This window comes from Mustela putorius, unplaced genomic scaffold (genome assembly GCF_011764305.1).
Source record: "Mustela putorius furo isolate JIRA1106 unplaced genomic scaffold, ASM1176430v1.1 tig00003834_pilon_pilon_pilon, whole genome shotgun sequence".
Taxonomy (NCBI): domain Eukaryota; kingdom Metazoa; phylum Chordata; class Mammalia; order Carnivora; family Mustelidae; genus Mustela; species Mustela putorius.
In genome coordinates, this window is record NW_025421987.1 from 6,893,347 (window position 1) to 6,910,877 (window position 17,531).

A 17,531-nucleotide genomic window follows, 5' to 3' on the forward strand; every position below is an offset into this window, starting at 1 on the left:
TTAACAAATATTTATTCCTTTTTTTCAATGAGAAATAGATTCTGATAAGTGAAATTTCAGGCTTCCTTTTTGACCATACCCTTTTTATTCCCCCTTGAAATGGCAGCAATTGAATGTTTCTTTCACTTTTTGTTCCTTAATTTTTTTTTTTTTAAACTGACTTTTGCCCATTTCTGCCACTAATTTATTATGCTTCTCTTATAGCGGGGGTCAGTCTTTTAGATTTAGTTTTAATAAAATGATAGTTATAATAATCAAAAGAATAACAAATGATATTTACAGTTTTTTAGATGAAATAACTCAAAGTTTTTCAAATGTTTACAAATACTTAGAATTCCTTAGTTTTTCCAGTTTGAAATAATTGACATACATTACTATAAGTTTAAAGTGTACAGCATAGTGGCTTGATTTACGTATATTGTAAAATGATTACCACAATAGATTTAGCTAACTTCCATCTTCTCATATCAATACAATTTAAAAAAAAAAAAAAAAGAGAAAGAAAAGGAAAAAAATTTCTTCTCATGATGAAAACTCTTAGGATTTACTCTCTTAACGAGTTTCCTAGATAGCAAACAGCAGTGTTGTTTTATTTTTGTTTATTTCTTTAGATTCTACATATAAGTGAGATCATATCATATTTGCCTTTTTCTGTCTGACTTAGCATAAGAGGCCGTCCCTGTTGTCACAAAATGGTAGGATTTCCTCTTTTTGTGGCTGAATAATATTCGTGTGTGTGTGTGTGTGTGTGTGTGTGTGTGTGTGTGTACACAGCTTTTTCCATACACCCATCAATCCGTAGACACTTAAGTTATTTCTCTGTCTTGTCTCTTGTTAATCATGCTGCTCTAAACAGGGATGCAGATCTGTTTTCAAGTTAGTATCTTTTTTTGCTTTGGATATAGTTTCCGGAGTAGAATTGCCAGATCATATGGTAGGTCTATTCGTCATTTTTTGAGGATCCTCCATACTGTTTTCCATAGTGGCTGTACCAATTTACAAACACACCAAGAGCGTACAAGGGACTTTTCTCTCTACACCCACATTGGCATTTGCTTTCTCATTCTAACAGGCATGAGGTGATGTCTCAATTGTGGTTTTAATTTTCATTTCCCTAATGACTAGTGATGGTAAGCATATTTTTTCCTGCATCTTCTTTGGAGAAATATGAGGACTACTCAAGTCTTTTGCCCTTTTTTAAAATAGGTTATTTGGGTTTTTTCTATTAAGTTTTATGAGTTCTTTAAATTTTTTGGATATTACCCTTTATCAGATATATGGCTTCCAAATATCTTTTCCCATTCCATAACTTATCTTTCCACTTTGTTGATTATTTCTTTTGCTGTGTGGAAGCCTTTTACTTTGATATAGTCTAATTTTTTTTTAATTGCTTGTGCTTTGCTTTATTGCTGGGTGTCATATTCCAAAAATCATTAACAAGACCCGTGTCAAGGAGCTTTATTCTTATGTTTTCTTCCAGGAATTTCATGATTTCAGGTCATACTTTAGTCTTTAATCCATTTTTGTGAATGGTATAAGACATGGGTCCAGTTTTATTCTTTTACATGTGACTATCCAGTCATGCCAACACCAGTAACTGAAAAGGCTATCTTTTCTCCATTTAGTATTCTTGACTCTTTTGGCAAATATTAGTTTATTTCTGGGCTCCAGATTTTGTTCCATTGGTCTGTTTGTTTTTATACTAATACTATTTTGGTGATTATAACTTTATAGTATAGCTTAAAATCAGAGAGTGTGATGCCTCCTGATTTATTCTTCTTTCTAGCTGCCCTCCCCCGCCCCACTGCTATTTGGTGTCTTTTGTGGGTCCATATAAATTTTAAGAGTGTTATTTTATACTTCTGTAAAAAAAAAAAAAAAAGCAATTGGACTCTCGATAGGAATTGCATTGACTCTATAGGTGGCTTTTCGTAAAAATAACATTCTAACAGTATTAATTGTTCCAGTCCATGATTACAGGATACCTTTTCATTCATTTGTCTTTTTCCTTTGCTGTCATCATTGTAGTTTTCAGAGTAGAGATTATTCACTTAGTTAAATTTATTTCTAAGTATTTTATTTTTGATTCTAGTGTAAATAGAATCAATTTCTTTTTTAGAAAATTTGTTGCTAGTATACAGAAATACTACTGATTTTTGTATGTTAATTTTGTATCTTGCAGCCTTACTGAATTTATTGATTGCATCTAACAGACTTTTGATTGGTTGAGTCTTTAGGATTTTCTTTTTTTTTTTTTAAAGATTTTATTTATTTATTTGACAGATGGAGATTACAAGTAGGCAGAGAGGCAAGCAGAGGGGGGTGAAGCAGACTCCCCGCTGAGCAAAGAGCCTGATGCGGGGCTTGACCCCAGGACCCTAAGATCATGACCTGAGCCGAAGGCAGAGGCTTAACCCACTGAGCCCCTAGGATTTTCTATATATAAAATCATTTCATCTGCAAATAGAGACAATTTTTGCTTCTTCCTTTCTAATTCTGATACCTTTCATTTCTTTTTCTTGCCTGATTGCTCTACCTAGGACTTCTAATACCATATTTAATAGTAGTGGCAAGACCGGACACCATTGTCTTGTTCCTGATCTAAGACCAAAAACTTTCAACTTTTCACCATTGAGTGTGCTGTGAGCTGGGGGCTTGTCACATATGGCTTTTATTATGTTGAGATATTTCTTCTGTGCCAAATTTGTTAAGAGTTTTTGTCACAAATAGATGTTGAATTTTGTCAAATGCTTTTCTGCATCTAGTAAGATGATCATCATTCTTTTCTTTCATTCCATTAATATGATGTGTCACATTAATTGATTTGCTGGTCTTAAATCATCTGTACATCTCAGGAATTAGTCCCATTTGATCATGGTAAATGTTTCTTTTAATATGCTGCTAAATTTGGTTTGCTAATATTTTATTGAGAATTTTTTTTATCTGTATTCATCAAGGATATTGACCTGTAGTTTTTTAGGTTTGGTTTCATTTTGTTTAGTTTTCTAGTAGGGTCCTTTTTTCTGGTTTTGTATCCAGATAATGCTGGCCTCAAAAAGTGAGTTTGTGAGTGTTACCTCCTCTTTCATTTTTTGTAAGGGTATGACAAAAATTGGTGTTAATTCTTCTTCAGAGTTCAGTGAAACTCACCAGTGAAGCCATCTGGTCCTGGGCTTTTCTTCATTGGGAGATTTTTTAGTACTAATTCAATCTCCTTACTAGTAATGTCTCTTCAGATTTTCTATTTTTTTCCTGATTCAGTCTTGGTAAGTTGTATGTTTCTAGAAGTTTTTCCATTTCTTATAGGTTGCCTAGTTTGTTGGAGTATAGTTGTTGATAATAACTTCTTATGATCCCTTTCATTTCTGTGGTATCAGTAATGGCAATATCTCCCTTTTTATTTATAGTTTTTGTTGACTTGGGTAAAAACTAATTTTTTATTTATATATAAAGACTGTAGTCTTTACTTCTTAAGGAAGTCCCAGGACCCTCAATCTGAAATGTTATTTTTTTCTTTCTTGTTCTGTGAAATTTAGTGTTGAGTTTCATGTATTATAACTTCTCATTGGCCCTTGGTTTAGAAAGCTTAATCTCATACATTTGGAAGATGTTTGGTGTTATGTCCTTTTGATAAATTTTAATAAATATAAATCTTGGATTTTTGTTCCCTTTTCAACTTTTAAAACTTTCTTTCAAAGTCTCACCTTAGAGAACACCAAGAGTTTTCTTAATTATTTAGCTCGATTTGTATTGATTTAATGGAAGTTTCAATAATAACGACTTTGGAATCTTCCTAGTACTCAGATATTTTTCTTTAAATGTTTAGTGAAACATCTTAATAGTTTTCTTAGCCTGTTGGGTGAAAAGCATTCCTAAAATAATCTACAGTGGAAATTAGGTAATATTGTCCAATAGGAGTTACTCTTGAATGTCACATTTCAGTAGACTTTCAGTTACTTTTGCATTTTGAGGAACCAGAGCCAAAATTTAAAATGTTCATTAGAGTGATATTGGAGAAGTACCTTTAAATTCAGTACTCAAGCAGGTATTACTTGATAATGGAGAAAAGAGTGGAAGAGATTTCATGGAAACAATTGGAAGTCATGAGGTATTCACTAGACATAATTTTAAAACCATAAAAAGTGAATTCATAGGTGTTTAGTCATTGAAATGTGTTTCTAGTGGAGAATTTGATGCAAATAAGATACTGAATCCTTTACAGCTGGAGGAAGACCTTTCTCATAATTTATTTATTGTCAATTAAAAGTAGTCACACATGCAAGAATTCTATTAGATTCATCTTTCATTTATCCAAATAAAAATCTGTTTTGCCATTTTAAAAAGTGCTTAAAAATTCAGTAGATTTTCCCTTTCCTTAATAAGCCATTACCAAATAGGGAATACAAAATGCATTGCAATGAAAATAGTTTAACTACTTCAAAGAATCAATATAACACTCATTTGGGAACTCTTAACATGTAAATTATTTACAACCATCTTATTGATTAAAGTTCTAAAAAAAAAAACCTTAGACTTCAACATAATTTCATATTTTTCAGGTACTTAAAGAAAATGTAGCTTTAAAAAACTACACTCTGAATTCACACATTTTACTAGATAGACATTTAACTAAACTAACCTATGTGTTAGTTGAATCTTTCCCCAGTTTTGTGCATATGGTCAAGATTCCATGGACTTCTTTAATAGTTTTTTTTTAATCTAACAATAATTTTTTTAACCATATGCTAGCTAGAGCAGTAAAATGTCAACTTTATAAAATTTAAAAGATTTGCATGCTTCTAAATAATTTTCAGTTAATAAAATGAAGATTCAGTTTATAATTTTAATGTTATAAAGTAGTTTTACATGAATTTTATTAAATTATCAGGAACTGCATTAATCCTTGATATACTGTCAAGCAGGGTTCTTTGGATCTGGTGTTAGTTTTTGAAACTTTTTTTTTTTTAATATTTCTATCTAGTAGGAAGGATTATATTGCATGTCTTTAACTCTTCTTTTAACATTTTAATCAATGTGTTTTTAATAGGAAAAGAACAGTTATCTTGCTGTTACTATATGTGCCAAATCAAAGATATGTTACAGAACCTTAGTGACCTTAATTTTCCCATACCATTAAGTATTTTGCCATTTTCTGGTCTTGAGAATTAATTCATTATTTATTTCCAACTGTGCCAAATAAAGACTAAAAAGAATAAGCCAAGAGAAAATAATGGAAGTGCCTAGAATGATGATGCAGTAGTGAAATAAGCCATCATTATATCATCTTCAGTTTCCTTATCGCATAGTCCATTAATTCTGTATCATTTTTCATGAATGTTTAAAAAGTCTGGAGACACTGTCTTTGTAGTCTTCCTGTTCTAAGCCTTTAGTAAACACAACGGAAAATTCAGCATTTTCCATTTTCCATCTATAATGTCAAAGAAAAGAAAGTTAACCTGGGAAGATGTTCCAATTAGATGAATCAGGGGATGACTGCAAAGAGAATGATTAGTAGTACTCCACACATGAATGGCGATGGTGACATTGACCGTATAAGCAACAGCTCTCACGTGGTCTTCAGATGACAACATCCTCAATGAATTTTTTCACACTCAGGAATCAGTGAGTGAACAATATAGTCCAACGTTATAGTTCTTTTATATTTTTCCAGGTTTATTAAGGTATAAATAACATGTAACATTGTGAAGGTTTAAGGTCTACAGTGTAGTGAATTGATATGCACATTTTTGCAAAATGATTACCATAATAAAGTTAGTTAATATACCCATCACCTCACATTGTTCCCACAACACTATAGTTCTAAAAACAAAAAGGAAATACAGTATTTCATCTGGTCAGTTGACTTCAATAAGAAGGGCTTCATCACTCACTATTTTGTGACAAGAACCTCAACTGTTCTGTTTCGCTCAAAGGAAGTATGACAGTATTCTTCTTTTATGATGTTGGTACATCCAAATTTATTTGAAATGATCGTTAAGTAGACAAATATTGAAGGCTGGTTTGTAATAAAAGAGATCAGAAGAAAAGAGATGACATGGATATGAAATAATTCATTAGGTTGGTCATTATAATTGGTGTTAGTAAGTCTAAAAATAAAAAATACGTATTTTGCAATTATGAAACAAGGAAGATTTCTGTCCTCTTGTCAGCGTCATTATGAGCTTTCAGAGTTCTCTAAAGTAACACATTTTGAATTATACAAGTACAAAAAGAAGACTCGGAGGTGATGATAAAGTTTACCCCTTAGACATGTACCAATCTGGAATTGGTACTTAAAGGATGTTTCCCGGTTCTTGCAGGACAGTTGATGAGCTGTCAGTTACCATTATCTTTCAAAACCAGGAAGATATGGAATTAAGAATGTGTAAATTTTTACTTAAAATTCTGATTTTTTAAATATTATCCCTTCATTCTTACTCTATTAACTATTCATAAATGGACTTAAATATTAGTAAAATGTTTGTTGCACTTAGATGGTAATGGTGATGCCTATTTTTCTTGGTACACTGAGGGTTAAACAAATCCATTAAAATTACAAAGAGCTGATTTTGATTTAGAATGATAAATCTAAAATGAAGATTAAGTCACCTCTTGATATATTATAAAAGATTACAGAGAGCTTTTTTAAAATCAGTTTTTCTAAAAGTTCTGTGGCACCGCCTTATAAAAATGACAACTAAGTTTCAATTCAATCAACTTTTACTCTATCACTAGGTAAGTTTATTTTTTTTCTCCTTCATACATGTGCACATTTAGGGTTCATTAAGTCTTTCTTGGCTTTGCCTGTCATATCTACCAACCTAATGTTTAAAGATAGTATACTAATATAACACGTTTTAGTTTCTAAACTAAAATTCTTTACAGAATCTCATGAGAGTTACAAAACTTGTGAGGCCTGCATTTGTTCATTCGTTACTTTTTTCTACCTTTTTTTTTCCCTGCCCCCTCCTTACTTTTACAAAGCTCTTGGTTTTCTTTTACCTCCCATAATCCAAATGTCGTGGGAAAATTCTGTTCCCTTTGCAAAACCACTTAGCAAGTGTATGCCATATAAGTAAAGTCTCTTCTTTATTGTGTCTGTGAAAAGACCGTTGAGTATCTTTCAGTAGACACGGGCTCTAATAAATCATTGTCAAAATTATAGACGTGCAAGTAGATCCGCTGGTAGGCCATCGAGTCACAGTGTTTTGTAAAATATTCCAGTTTTAAAATACAGTGCTTACCAATCTCTCAAGAAGCCTGATTCTTTTTTTTTTTTTTTTTAAGATTTTATGTATTTATTTGAGGGAGAATGAGTGAGAGAGAGCATGAGAGAAGAGAAGGTCAGAGGGAGAAGTAGACTCCCCAAGGAGCTGGGAGCCCGATGCTGGACTTGATCCTGCAAGTCGGGATCATGACCTGAGCCGAAAGCAGTTGCTCAACCAACGGAGCCACCCAGGCACCCATCAAGAAGCCTAATTCTTAATAGTGTGTTGACATTTAGTTATTTTTAACCGAATATATGTGTTAAGCATCTGGCAGTGTTTTTAAGTAACCTGTATATAAAATAAAAAAGCAAACAAACTCTATGTCAAAGATTCAAAAATAATGTGATGGGGCGCCTGGGTGGCTCAGTTGGTTAAGTGTCTGCGTTTGGTTCAGGTTATGATCTCAGGGTCCTGGGATCGACTCCTGCATGAGGCTTCTTGCTTAGCAGGAGGTCTGCTTCTCCCTCTTCCTCTGCTTCTCCCCCTGCTTGTGCTCTCTCTCTATCTCAAATAAATTTTAAAAATCTTTAAAAAATGTGGTTGTCTTTTTGCTAAAAGAAAATGAGTCGGGATATTATACTAACTACATGATTTTAACTTTAAGAAGTTTATTTATTAGGCGTGGTAATCCTTTACATTATACCCTAATATCTGTAGTTTGGGAGATGTACCATATTCAGTCACCTTGCCTCCTCTTGTTTCTTTTCTAAATTTGTCAATTAAATTGTATTCTTTATAATGGAAATATGAAAAGGCAAGATTTGGGAAGGCTAGGAAGGGTTGTTAATGATTTCTCCTGCTTCATTTATTTAAAGGAAAGAAAAGGAAGTTATCAGAAAGTATTTGGCTCACTCAATTCCCTGAAGAGTTTTTAATAGTAGAATCTGAGTGAATTCAAGCCTTAAGTAGTCTCAGAATTCCTCCTTTCTTCGGCATTTCATTTTTGCTAGCACGATGGTAGCTATTGCCACTGAGTGCCTCTTGAAGCAGCATCTCAGGAAATGCAGCCTTTGATTTACAGATTCATCATATTAAAAAACAGGTTTCCTATTAAAAAAAGGTCTTTCCTCCCTGTTTCATAATGGTGCTGTTTATATGTTTTCTTTCCACAAAAAAATTAATGAAAAATAACCACATTGACTTCGAATTTTCTGGAAGCAATTATTCATCTTCCCTTCAAGCCTATTCTAAATTTGTTTCCTACCCACTTTCTACAGGGCGCTGTGATTGCCTCTTGTATACACATGGTAATGTTTACACGTATTATGGTAACCACATTTTCTCAACTAAAAATTGGTACAAGTGCCTTGACACATTTTTCTAGATTAATGATTTTTATTTTAAAAAATCTTATAAATTTTTTTTCAAATCACGTATAATAGTTTATTTATACTTTATTTATACTGATAATGAAGTCACACAAAAAGAAATAGCATTGGTAGGGAAAAGAGTATTTTCTATGAGGAACATTCTAGAAATTTAGAATTACAAGTTCATCCATAACCTGTCTTCTTCATCTGCTAGGAATGGACCTCACATTAAAATTTTTACCTAGAGCAATGAGTGAAGATTTCGGATACATTAAACCTCTGATAGACTTGATGAGCATGTAGAGAATCACTCTCTTCTGGTTCTAATAGGTCATGGTAAAAACGAAGCTTTGATTATGCTTCAGTGTTTATGAATATGACTAAGACTGTCACACTTTGCATAGGCCTGTAAGATACTTACACTTGTCAGTCTTCCATTTCTTTGAAAACAGAAATCCTACAGATTACTTAACGGAATTTGCAATGTTTCAAGGATGCTATCAGAAGTAGTACTCAACCCTACACCCAGCTCATCAGATGAGTCCATGTCACCTGATCTCTTTTCTTTTCTGCACCTCTGCTTCTGTTCCCTCATAAGCTCCCAGTAAAATAAGAAGGCTAATTCTAGCTCCCTTATAGAGCTACATCACTATAAAAGAGACTTAGCATTCATATTACTCTGTGCAAAGTGCTCATGAAAATTCAGAAACTTGGTGTGCTTTGGAAGACAGTTACATAATGCCAAAGTATTTTCTCTAATTGATTTGCAATGTGGATCGATTCATGGGATTTCCAGTGGCAAGTTGCAGTTTAATAGGAATGGCAAAATATGTACCAAAGAGCTGTCTACAATGCATAGATGTGTATGTACATTATGTTTTACGTATGTAAGTATGTTTTACACACACATGTAGAATCTTACAAATACTAGATTCTTTTGCTTATCAGTAGCATAACACGAGTTCTGCCCCTTCTTAACTTTTTTATTTATTTTTTTCTTTTTCTAGAACACTGCTATTTGCATTTAATTGGACACAAAAGATGAAGAAGGAAAAGCAGTATATTCGCTGAGGATTCTATGTGCTTGCTGCTGCAGACCTGTGTATTGAGGAATTCTTCTGCTCCTTCTTGCTTAGGAGTTGATCAGCCCTGTGGTCAGGCTCCTTTGGAATTTGCCTATCTTTCACCTTGTCGTTGCCAGAGGAAATCCTGGTTGGAATGTCACAGGGCATCTCTGCCTGATTACTATGGAAGGTGATAAACTGGCAGTCACTTATTAAAGTTACATCTCACTCACCCCCAGAAAACCATTCTTTAACGTGAATAGAAACCAAGCTCTTGTGAACACTTCTATTGAACATGACTCATGGAGAAGAGCTTGGCTCTGATGTGCACCAGGATTCTATTGTTTTAACTTACCTAGAAGGATTACTAATGCATCAGGCAGCAGAGGGATCAGGTACTGCCGTTGACAAAAAGTCTGCTGGGCATAATGAAGAGGATCAGAACTTTAACATTTCTGGTAATGCATTTCCCACCTGTCAAAGTAATGGTCCAGTTCTCAATGCACAGTCCTATCAGGGATCTGGCATGCTGCATCTCAAAAAAGCCAGACTCTTACAGTCTTCGGAGGACTGGAATGCCGCGAAGCGGAAGAGGCTGTCTGATTCCATCGTAAATTTAAACGTGAAGAAGGAAACTTTGCTAGCTGGCATGGTTGACAATGTGCCTAAAGGCAAACAAGATAGCACATTACTGGCCTCTTTGCTTCAGTCATTCAGCTCTAGGCTGCAGACCGTTGCTCTGTCGCAACAAATTAGGCAGAGCCTCAAGGAGCAAGGATACGCACTGGGTCATGATTCTTTAAAAGTGGAGAAAGATTTAAGGTGCTACGGTGTTGCATCAAGTCACTTAAAAACTTTGTTGAAGAAAAGTAAAGCTAAAGATCAAAAGCCTGATACCAATCTTCCCGATGTAACTAAAAACCTCATCAGAGACAGGTTTGTGGAGTCGCCACATCATGTTGGACAAAGCGGGACAAAGGTCATGAGTGAACCCTTGTCGTGTGCTGCCCGATTACAGGCTGTCGCAAGCATGGTGGAGAAAAGGGCTAGTCCGGCCACTTCACCCAAACCTAGTGTTGCTTGTAGCCAGTTAGCGTTACTCCTCTCAAGTGAAGCCCATTTGCAGCAGTATTCTCGGGAACATGCTTTAAAAACACAAAATGCAAATCAAGCGGCAAGTGAAAGACTTGCTGCCATGGCCAGATTACAAGAAAACGGCCAGAAGGATGTTGGCAGTTTCCAGCTCTCGAAAGGAATGTCGAGCCATCTCAATGGTCAGGCAAGAACATCGTCTAGCAAACTAATGGCGAGCAAAAACACGGCCTTCCAAAATCCAATGGGTGTCGTTCCTTCTTCCCCCAAAAATGCAGGCTATAAGAACTCACTGGAAAGAAACAATATCAAACAAGCTGCTAGTAACAGTTTGCTACTACATCTTCTTAAAAGCCAGACCATACCAAAGCCAATGAACGGACATCACCATAGTGAGAGAGGAAGCATTTTCGAGGATAGTAGTACTCCCACAACTATTGATGAGTACTCTGATAACAACCCTAGTTTTACAGATGACAGCAGTGGCGACGAAAGCTCTTATTCCAACTGTGTGCCCATAGACTTGTCGTGCAAACATCGAATTGAGAAACCGGAACCTGACCAGCCTGTTTCTCTCGATAATTTAACTCAGTCCTTGCTAAATACCTGGGATCCCAAAGTCCCCGCCACCGTAGATATCAAAGAAGATCAAGATACCTCAAGGAATTCTAAGCTAAATTCACACCAGAAAGTAACACTTCTTCAGTTGCTCCTTGGCCATAAGAATGAAGAAAACGTAGAAAGAAACAGCAGTCCTCAGGAAGTACCCAGCGATGTGCCCAAGTTCAGTACTCAGAATTACACGAGGACTTCGGTCATCGAAAGCCCCAGTGCCAACAGGACTACCCCCGTGAGCACTCCTCCGTTACTCGGCTCCACGAAACCAGAGTCTCCTATCAATCTCTCCCAACACTCTCTGGTCATCAAATGGAATTCCCCCCCATACGCCTGCGGCTCTCAGTCTGAAAAGCCCACCAACACCGCATCCAGCCACTTGATGGACCTGACGAAGAGCAAAGAGTTGCACGGAGAGAAGCCCGTCCAGAATGAAGGCGCGCAAAACTCCGCAACTTTCAGTGCCAGTAAACTGTTACAGAACTTAGCTCAGTGCGGAATGCAGTCCACCTCAGGAGACGAGCAGAGACCCAGCAGGCAGCTGCTAAGTGTAAACACAGATAGACCCGTGGGCATGGTTGACAGATTAAACAGTCCTCTGCTGGCAAATAAAACAAACACGGTGGAGGAAAACAAGGCGTTGAGCAGCCAAGCAACAGGTCCCGAATCAGGACTTTCTGGTTCTGAAATAGAAAATCTGCTTGAAAGGCGCACTGTCCTCCAGCTGCTCCTGGGAAACCCCAACAAAGGGAAGAGCGAAAAGAAAGAGAAGATTTCTGTGAGAGACGAAAGTACTCAGGAACACGCGGATAGAGCTTTAAGTGAACAAATACTGATGGTCAAAATCAAATCTGAGCCTTGCGATGACTTACATACTCACAACTCAAATGTGCACTTGACCCATGACGCCAAGGGGGCCCCATTCTTGGGTGTGGCGCCCCCGGTGCAGAGAAGCGCCGCTGCCTTACCCGTGTCCGAGGACTTTAAATCGGAGCCCGTTTCACCTCAGGATTTTTCTTTCTCAAAGAACGGTCTGTTGAGTCGACTGCTAAGACAAAATCAAGAGAGTTACCTGGCGGAAGATCTGGACAACAGTCACAGAAACAGTGAACTGACAATTCTAGAATCAAAGAACCTTTGCATGGTCCCTAAGAAAAGGAAGCTCTATACTGAGCCTTTGGAAAACCCATTTAAGAAGATGAAAAATAACATCGTCGACGCGGCAAACAGTCACAGTGCTGCGGAAGGACTGTATGGGTCCTTGCTTAACCAGCAAGAGCTGAAACTGAGCAAAAATGATCTTGAACTTAAGTACCCTGCCAGTCATGGTGCGGCGCCCGAAAGTGAACATAGGAGTTGGGCCAGGGAGAGCAAAAGCTTCAATGTCCTGAAGCAGCTGCTTCTCTCAGAAAACTGTGTAAGAGATTTGTCCCAGCACAGGAGTAACTCTGTCGTTGAGAGTAAAAAGAAAGGACACAAAAATAACGTGACCAATAGCAAACCTGAATTCAGCATTTCTTCTCTGAACGGACTGATGTACGGTTCCCCTCAGCCCGGCGGCTGCATGGATAGCAGGACATTTCCGTACCCAGGAGTAGTGAAATCTCCCATGAGTCCCCCTTTCCCTGAGCACTTGGGCTGTGCAGGGTCTAGACCGGAATCTGGGCTTTTGAACGGGTGTTCCGTGACCGGTGAGAAGGGACCCATTAAGTGGGTTATCACAGATGCGGATAAGAATGAGTATGAGAAGGACTGTCCCAGGCTGACCAAAACTAACCCGATACTGTATTACATGCTTCAGAAGGGAGGCAGTGCTGTTACCAGTCGAGAAACGCAGGACAAGGACATTTGGAGGGAGCCTGCACCTGCCGAAAGCATCTCACAGGTTACAGTCAAAGAAGAGTTACTTCCCGCCACAGAAACTAAAGCTTCTTTCTTTAATCTAAGAAGCCCATATAATAGCCATATGGGGAGTAACGCCTCTCGTCCACACAGCGCCAATGGAGAAGTTTACGGACTATTGGGAAACGTGCTAACAATAAAAAAAGAATCAGAATAAAACGTACCTGCCATCCAGCTTCGGATCTTTTTAAAACTGCTTAGTATGAACTTGCGATCTGTATAAATAAGAGCATGATTTGAGAAAAGCATGGTATAATTGAAACTTTTTTCATTTTGAAAAGTATTGGTTACTGGTGATGTTTAAATATGCATACTGCTTTTTGCTTTACGTTAGATGTCATGAGGAAACTACTGAACTAGCAATTGGTTGTTTACCACTCTGTATGCATCGGACAACAACTGTGAGTAGCCTATGAATGAAATTCTTTTATATTCAGATAACAGGCATAAATGAAAATGTAAATCTCCATCCATAGTGGATTAACGCATTTTGCTGCCTTTATTAGGGTACTTTATTTTGCTTTTCAGAAGTCAGCCTGCATAACACATTTGTTTTTAAATCCAAATTGTTAAATAACTCTTGAAATGTTAATTATTGAGTTTAAAAAAAAAAAAAACCTAATTCACTTCTCATTATCTGATTCAGAACCAAATTAGAAAAGAAAATGCTTACATTTTTCACTTTTGCTAAAACAACATATTTATTTTTAACTCTTGGAAGGGGTTTTGTGGTTCCCAATGTGTCTGCCCTACCCCAGTCCTTTTCAATATCTATTTCTTTAAACCTTGTACTACTTAGTAAAAATTGGTTACAATTGATGGGAGTTTGATAGATCCTTCAAAAAAGGCAGATTTCCATTTTTGTATTTTAGCTACTTTACTAAATTAATAGTCCTCCTTTTACAGAATTAGGAAAGTTAACAATTTACCTTCAGGTGGTTTCCTGAACAGGTGAATATTTAAGAAGTTGTTTTTAACAGAAGCAAAATGGTTTTTCTTTGGACAGTTTTCACCATCTCTTGTAAAAGTTACTTCTCACCATTTCTGTGGTACCTGTGAGTCTTACGACCAGGGTTTCTTAAAAGCTGGACTCAGACCACCTGCATTAGAATCATCTGGAGCCCTTGTTTTAAAATGCAGATTCCCAGGCAGCATCTCAGATCTACAGATCAAGAAGCTCTGCTCAGTGGACCGGGGAATCTCCCACCTGCATCTTAACACACTCCCTAGATGTTTCTTCTGCATGCTGAAGTTTGAGAACCATTGCTTATGACTTTTCTCAGAACACAGGATTGTAAAAAAAAAAAAAAAAGAAAAAAAAACAACTATTTGATGCCTATATTTTCCCCAGTACAGTTAGTTATACATCAACTCAAAATTTGCAATATTGTAGTTCATATATAACCGTTCTGTCTTTGGAAAATCGGGTTCGAAATACTTTTTATGACAAAAAAAAAAATTGGGTGGAGGGGACAACTTTCATATCTGGCTCAGCATCTCAGGAAAATCTATGATTATTTATGTGTTCTAATGAGTAACATCTACTTAATTAGCCTTAGGGATGGTATAACAGGGCCACTTACCAAACTCAGGTGATTCCAGGATGGTTTGGAAACTTCTCCTGAAACATCCTTAGTTTCTATTGAAATCATTGTCCTAAGATCACTGCTGACAAAGATGAAAACATTTCAAACCCAAGGAAGGCACTAAACTCAGCTTGACTAAACAGAGAAGTTCAAAGGGCACATAGACATGACAGAGTTGTACACGATCACTCCATTGGACCTATTATTTTAAAATTGCAATTAGAAGTAAACATGAATATTATCTTGGAAGAACTTATTATTGAGCCACATGGGGTTTTGACCTCGCAACAAGTCCATATGTTTAAGTTCAGCTTTCATTGTCCACAATTCAGTCACCCGATAATATTTTTGTTTTTAAAAGTGAACCAGGTTTGCAACTGACCTATCAACAAATTGTTATATAATCAACTATTAATTAGAAGGAAATCTATTTGAAGTTGTTCTACTTGAAGTTGTTTCTAAGATTTTTATATTAAAAATGGGCGTTATTTCCTAATATGAATTAAAACCCTAAATGATTATTTTTTCTCAAAATGATTTGTAAATAGTTACTGGATTATATTATAAAACAATAGTCCGGAGTGAGTATTATGCTACATCATGGAGAGATGAAGGCATACACTTATTCTGAAGTGAAAATCCCACTGGCCAGTGAATATATTCTACTCCATCCCATATTGACTTTGTGACAATCTTATTGTCTACATCCTATAAATAAGCTTTTAAGCAAGTCATTTTTCTCCCTGCTACATTATGAAAGGTCTGGAGCCTTAGAGATATGCTAGAAAAATTGTTGGTATTCCCCTTTGGTCGGGGGAAAATGGGCTTTCACAAGGGAGGGAAATTGAGGTCAGGGGAATGAACATCAGGGGCCAGCATTGCTATATTTTTGTTTGTTCCTTTGGTTGGTTGGTTGGTTTTGTTGTTGTCGTCGTTCACAGTTAAAGGAATGAGGATATATAATACGTAGCTAAACATGACCAGAAAAACGATGTTCTGATTTACTAGAGAATGTCCCCAATTTGAATTTAGGGTGATCTTAAAGAAGAACAGTGAGAAAGGGCACATATCCATAAATTCACTTTGTTTATGCATATGTAGATACAAGGATGCACATATACACATTTTCAAGGACTATTTTAGATACTAGATAATTTCTTCCCAATGAAGTCATTTGTGAAAGGGTACTACAGCTCTCATTGACAACAGTAAGGTAGCATTGCCTGTTTATTCTCTGGTACATGTTACAGAAGAGTAAACTGGTGAGAGTATATATTTTTTATATATATATATATATATATAATATGTATATATATATATTGACTTGTTACACGAAGATGTTAAAATCAGTTTTTAAAGGTGATGTAAATAGTGATTTCCTTAATGAAAAATACATATTTTGTATTGTTCTAATGCAACAGAAAAGCCTTTTAATCTCTTTGGTTTCTGTATATTCCATGTATAAGTGTAAATATAATCAGACAGGTTTAAAAATTGTGCATGTATGTATACAGTTGCAAGTCTGGACAAATGTATAGAATAAACCTTTTATTTAAGTTGTGATTACCTGCTGCATGAAAAATGCATGGGGGACCCTGTGCATCTGTGCATTTGGCAAAACGTCTTAACAAGTCAGATCAGATGTTCATCCCAACATGACAGTATTCCATTTTTGGATATGACTTCTGTGGTTTAAGCTTTGTGGAAGAATGTGCTTTGAATCCAAGGGTCTTAAAACTTTTTAAAATCAAGTCAACCACTTTTCAACATGACAAGTTCACACAACTACTTTCATGAATTTTTTAATCCCATTGGAAATGTACTGTTCTACCAGGAGTATCCCAGTATGCTGGAATACAGGCACATTACCACTCATGAGATGAATTCTGGAGTTTACACAACCAATTTTGATGCGATCTGCTTCGTAATATAATTTGTCATTTTTATTAGAAATTTAATTTCTTCATGTGATGTCATGGAACTGTACATACTGCAGTGTGAGTTTTTTTGTTTTGTTTTTTAATCTTTTAGTGTTTACTTCCTGCAGTGAATTTGAATAAATGAGAAAAAAAATGCATTGTCTTTGGTTTCAAATGACTGTTATTTTGTGGGCTTTCTCTGGTTTTTAGGTTTTCCATAAATATAAAACTCCCTGGTCACGAAAGTAGCAAGTCTTCAAGGATACTTTACCCTTCTCCGAAAGAAAATGAAGAAGGCGGCGGCCAGTGAGTTAATGTATCTAGAGGCAGGGCAATTGAAGTGTAGCTCAAAGAGGCAGGCAGCCTACCTTGCCTTGATTCCATTGTTTGGTGTGTAACTCAATGATGACTGTAGATTTTCAAAGTGTGGAAGAATTTGTAAAGTGTTCAGAAATAAAGATTTGATAAACATTTGTTTTAAAATAAGATTTTATTGGGTTTTATCCAATTTTCAATGAGTGTTATGTTCATTTTAAATTTAAAAAAAAAAAAAAAAGGTCAGGGCACCTGGGTGGCTCAGCCTGTTAAGTGTCCGACTCTTGATTTCAGCTCAGGTCATGATCCTCAGGGTCATGGGATCGAGTCCCCTGTGGGTCTCTCTGCTTAGCCAGGACTCTGCTCCAGATTCTATCTTTCAACCTATGCCCCTCCCCCTGCCTGCTTGGTGTCTCTCTATCTTTCTTTCTCTCAAACCACATAAATATTTAAATAAATA

General features: G+C 36.2%; 1 protein-coding gene across 3 annotated transcripts in view; it reads left to right on the plus strand.

Moving 5' to 3' along the window:
- NRIP1 (nuclear receptor interacting protein 1) overlaps positions 1–16,914 on the plus strand; it is a 100,888-nt gene extending 83,974 nt beyond the window's left edge. For all 3 annotated transcript variants that reach the window (XM_004770504.3, XM_045088198.1, XM_045088197.1), the window contains one exon: positions 9,586–16,914. In XM_004770504.3, the coding sequence (XP_004770561.1) occupies positions 9,938–13,408 (3,471 nt within the window). In that variant the 5' untranslated portion in view covers positions 9,586–9,937 and the 3' untranslated portion in view covers positions 13,409–16,914. The remainder of the gene's footprint in view (positions 1–9,585) is intronic.
- The last annotated feature ends 617 nt before the right edge of the window (positions 16,915–17,531 follow it).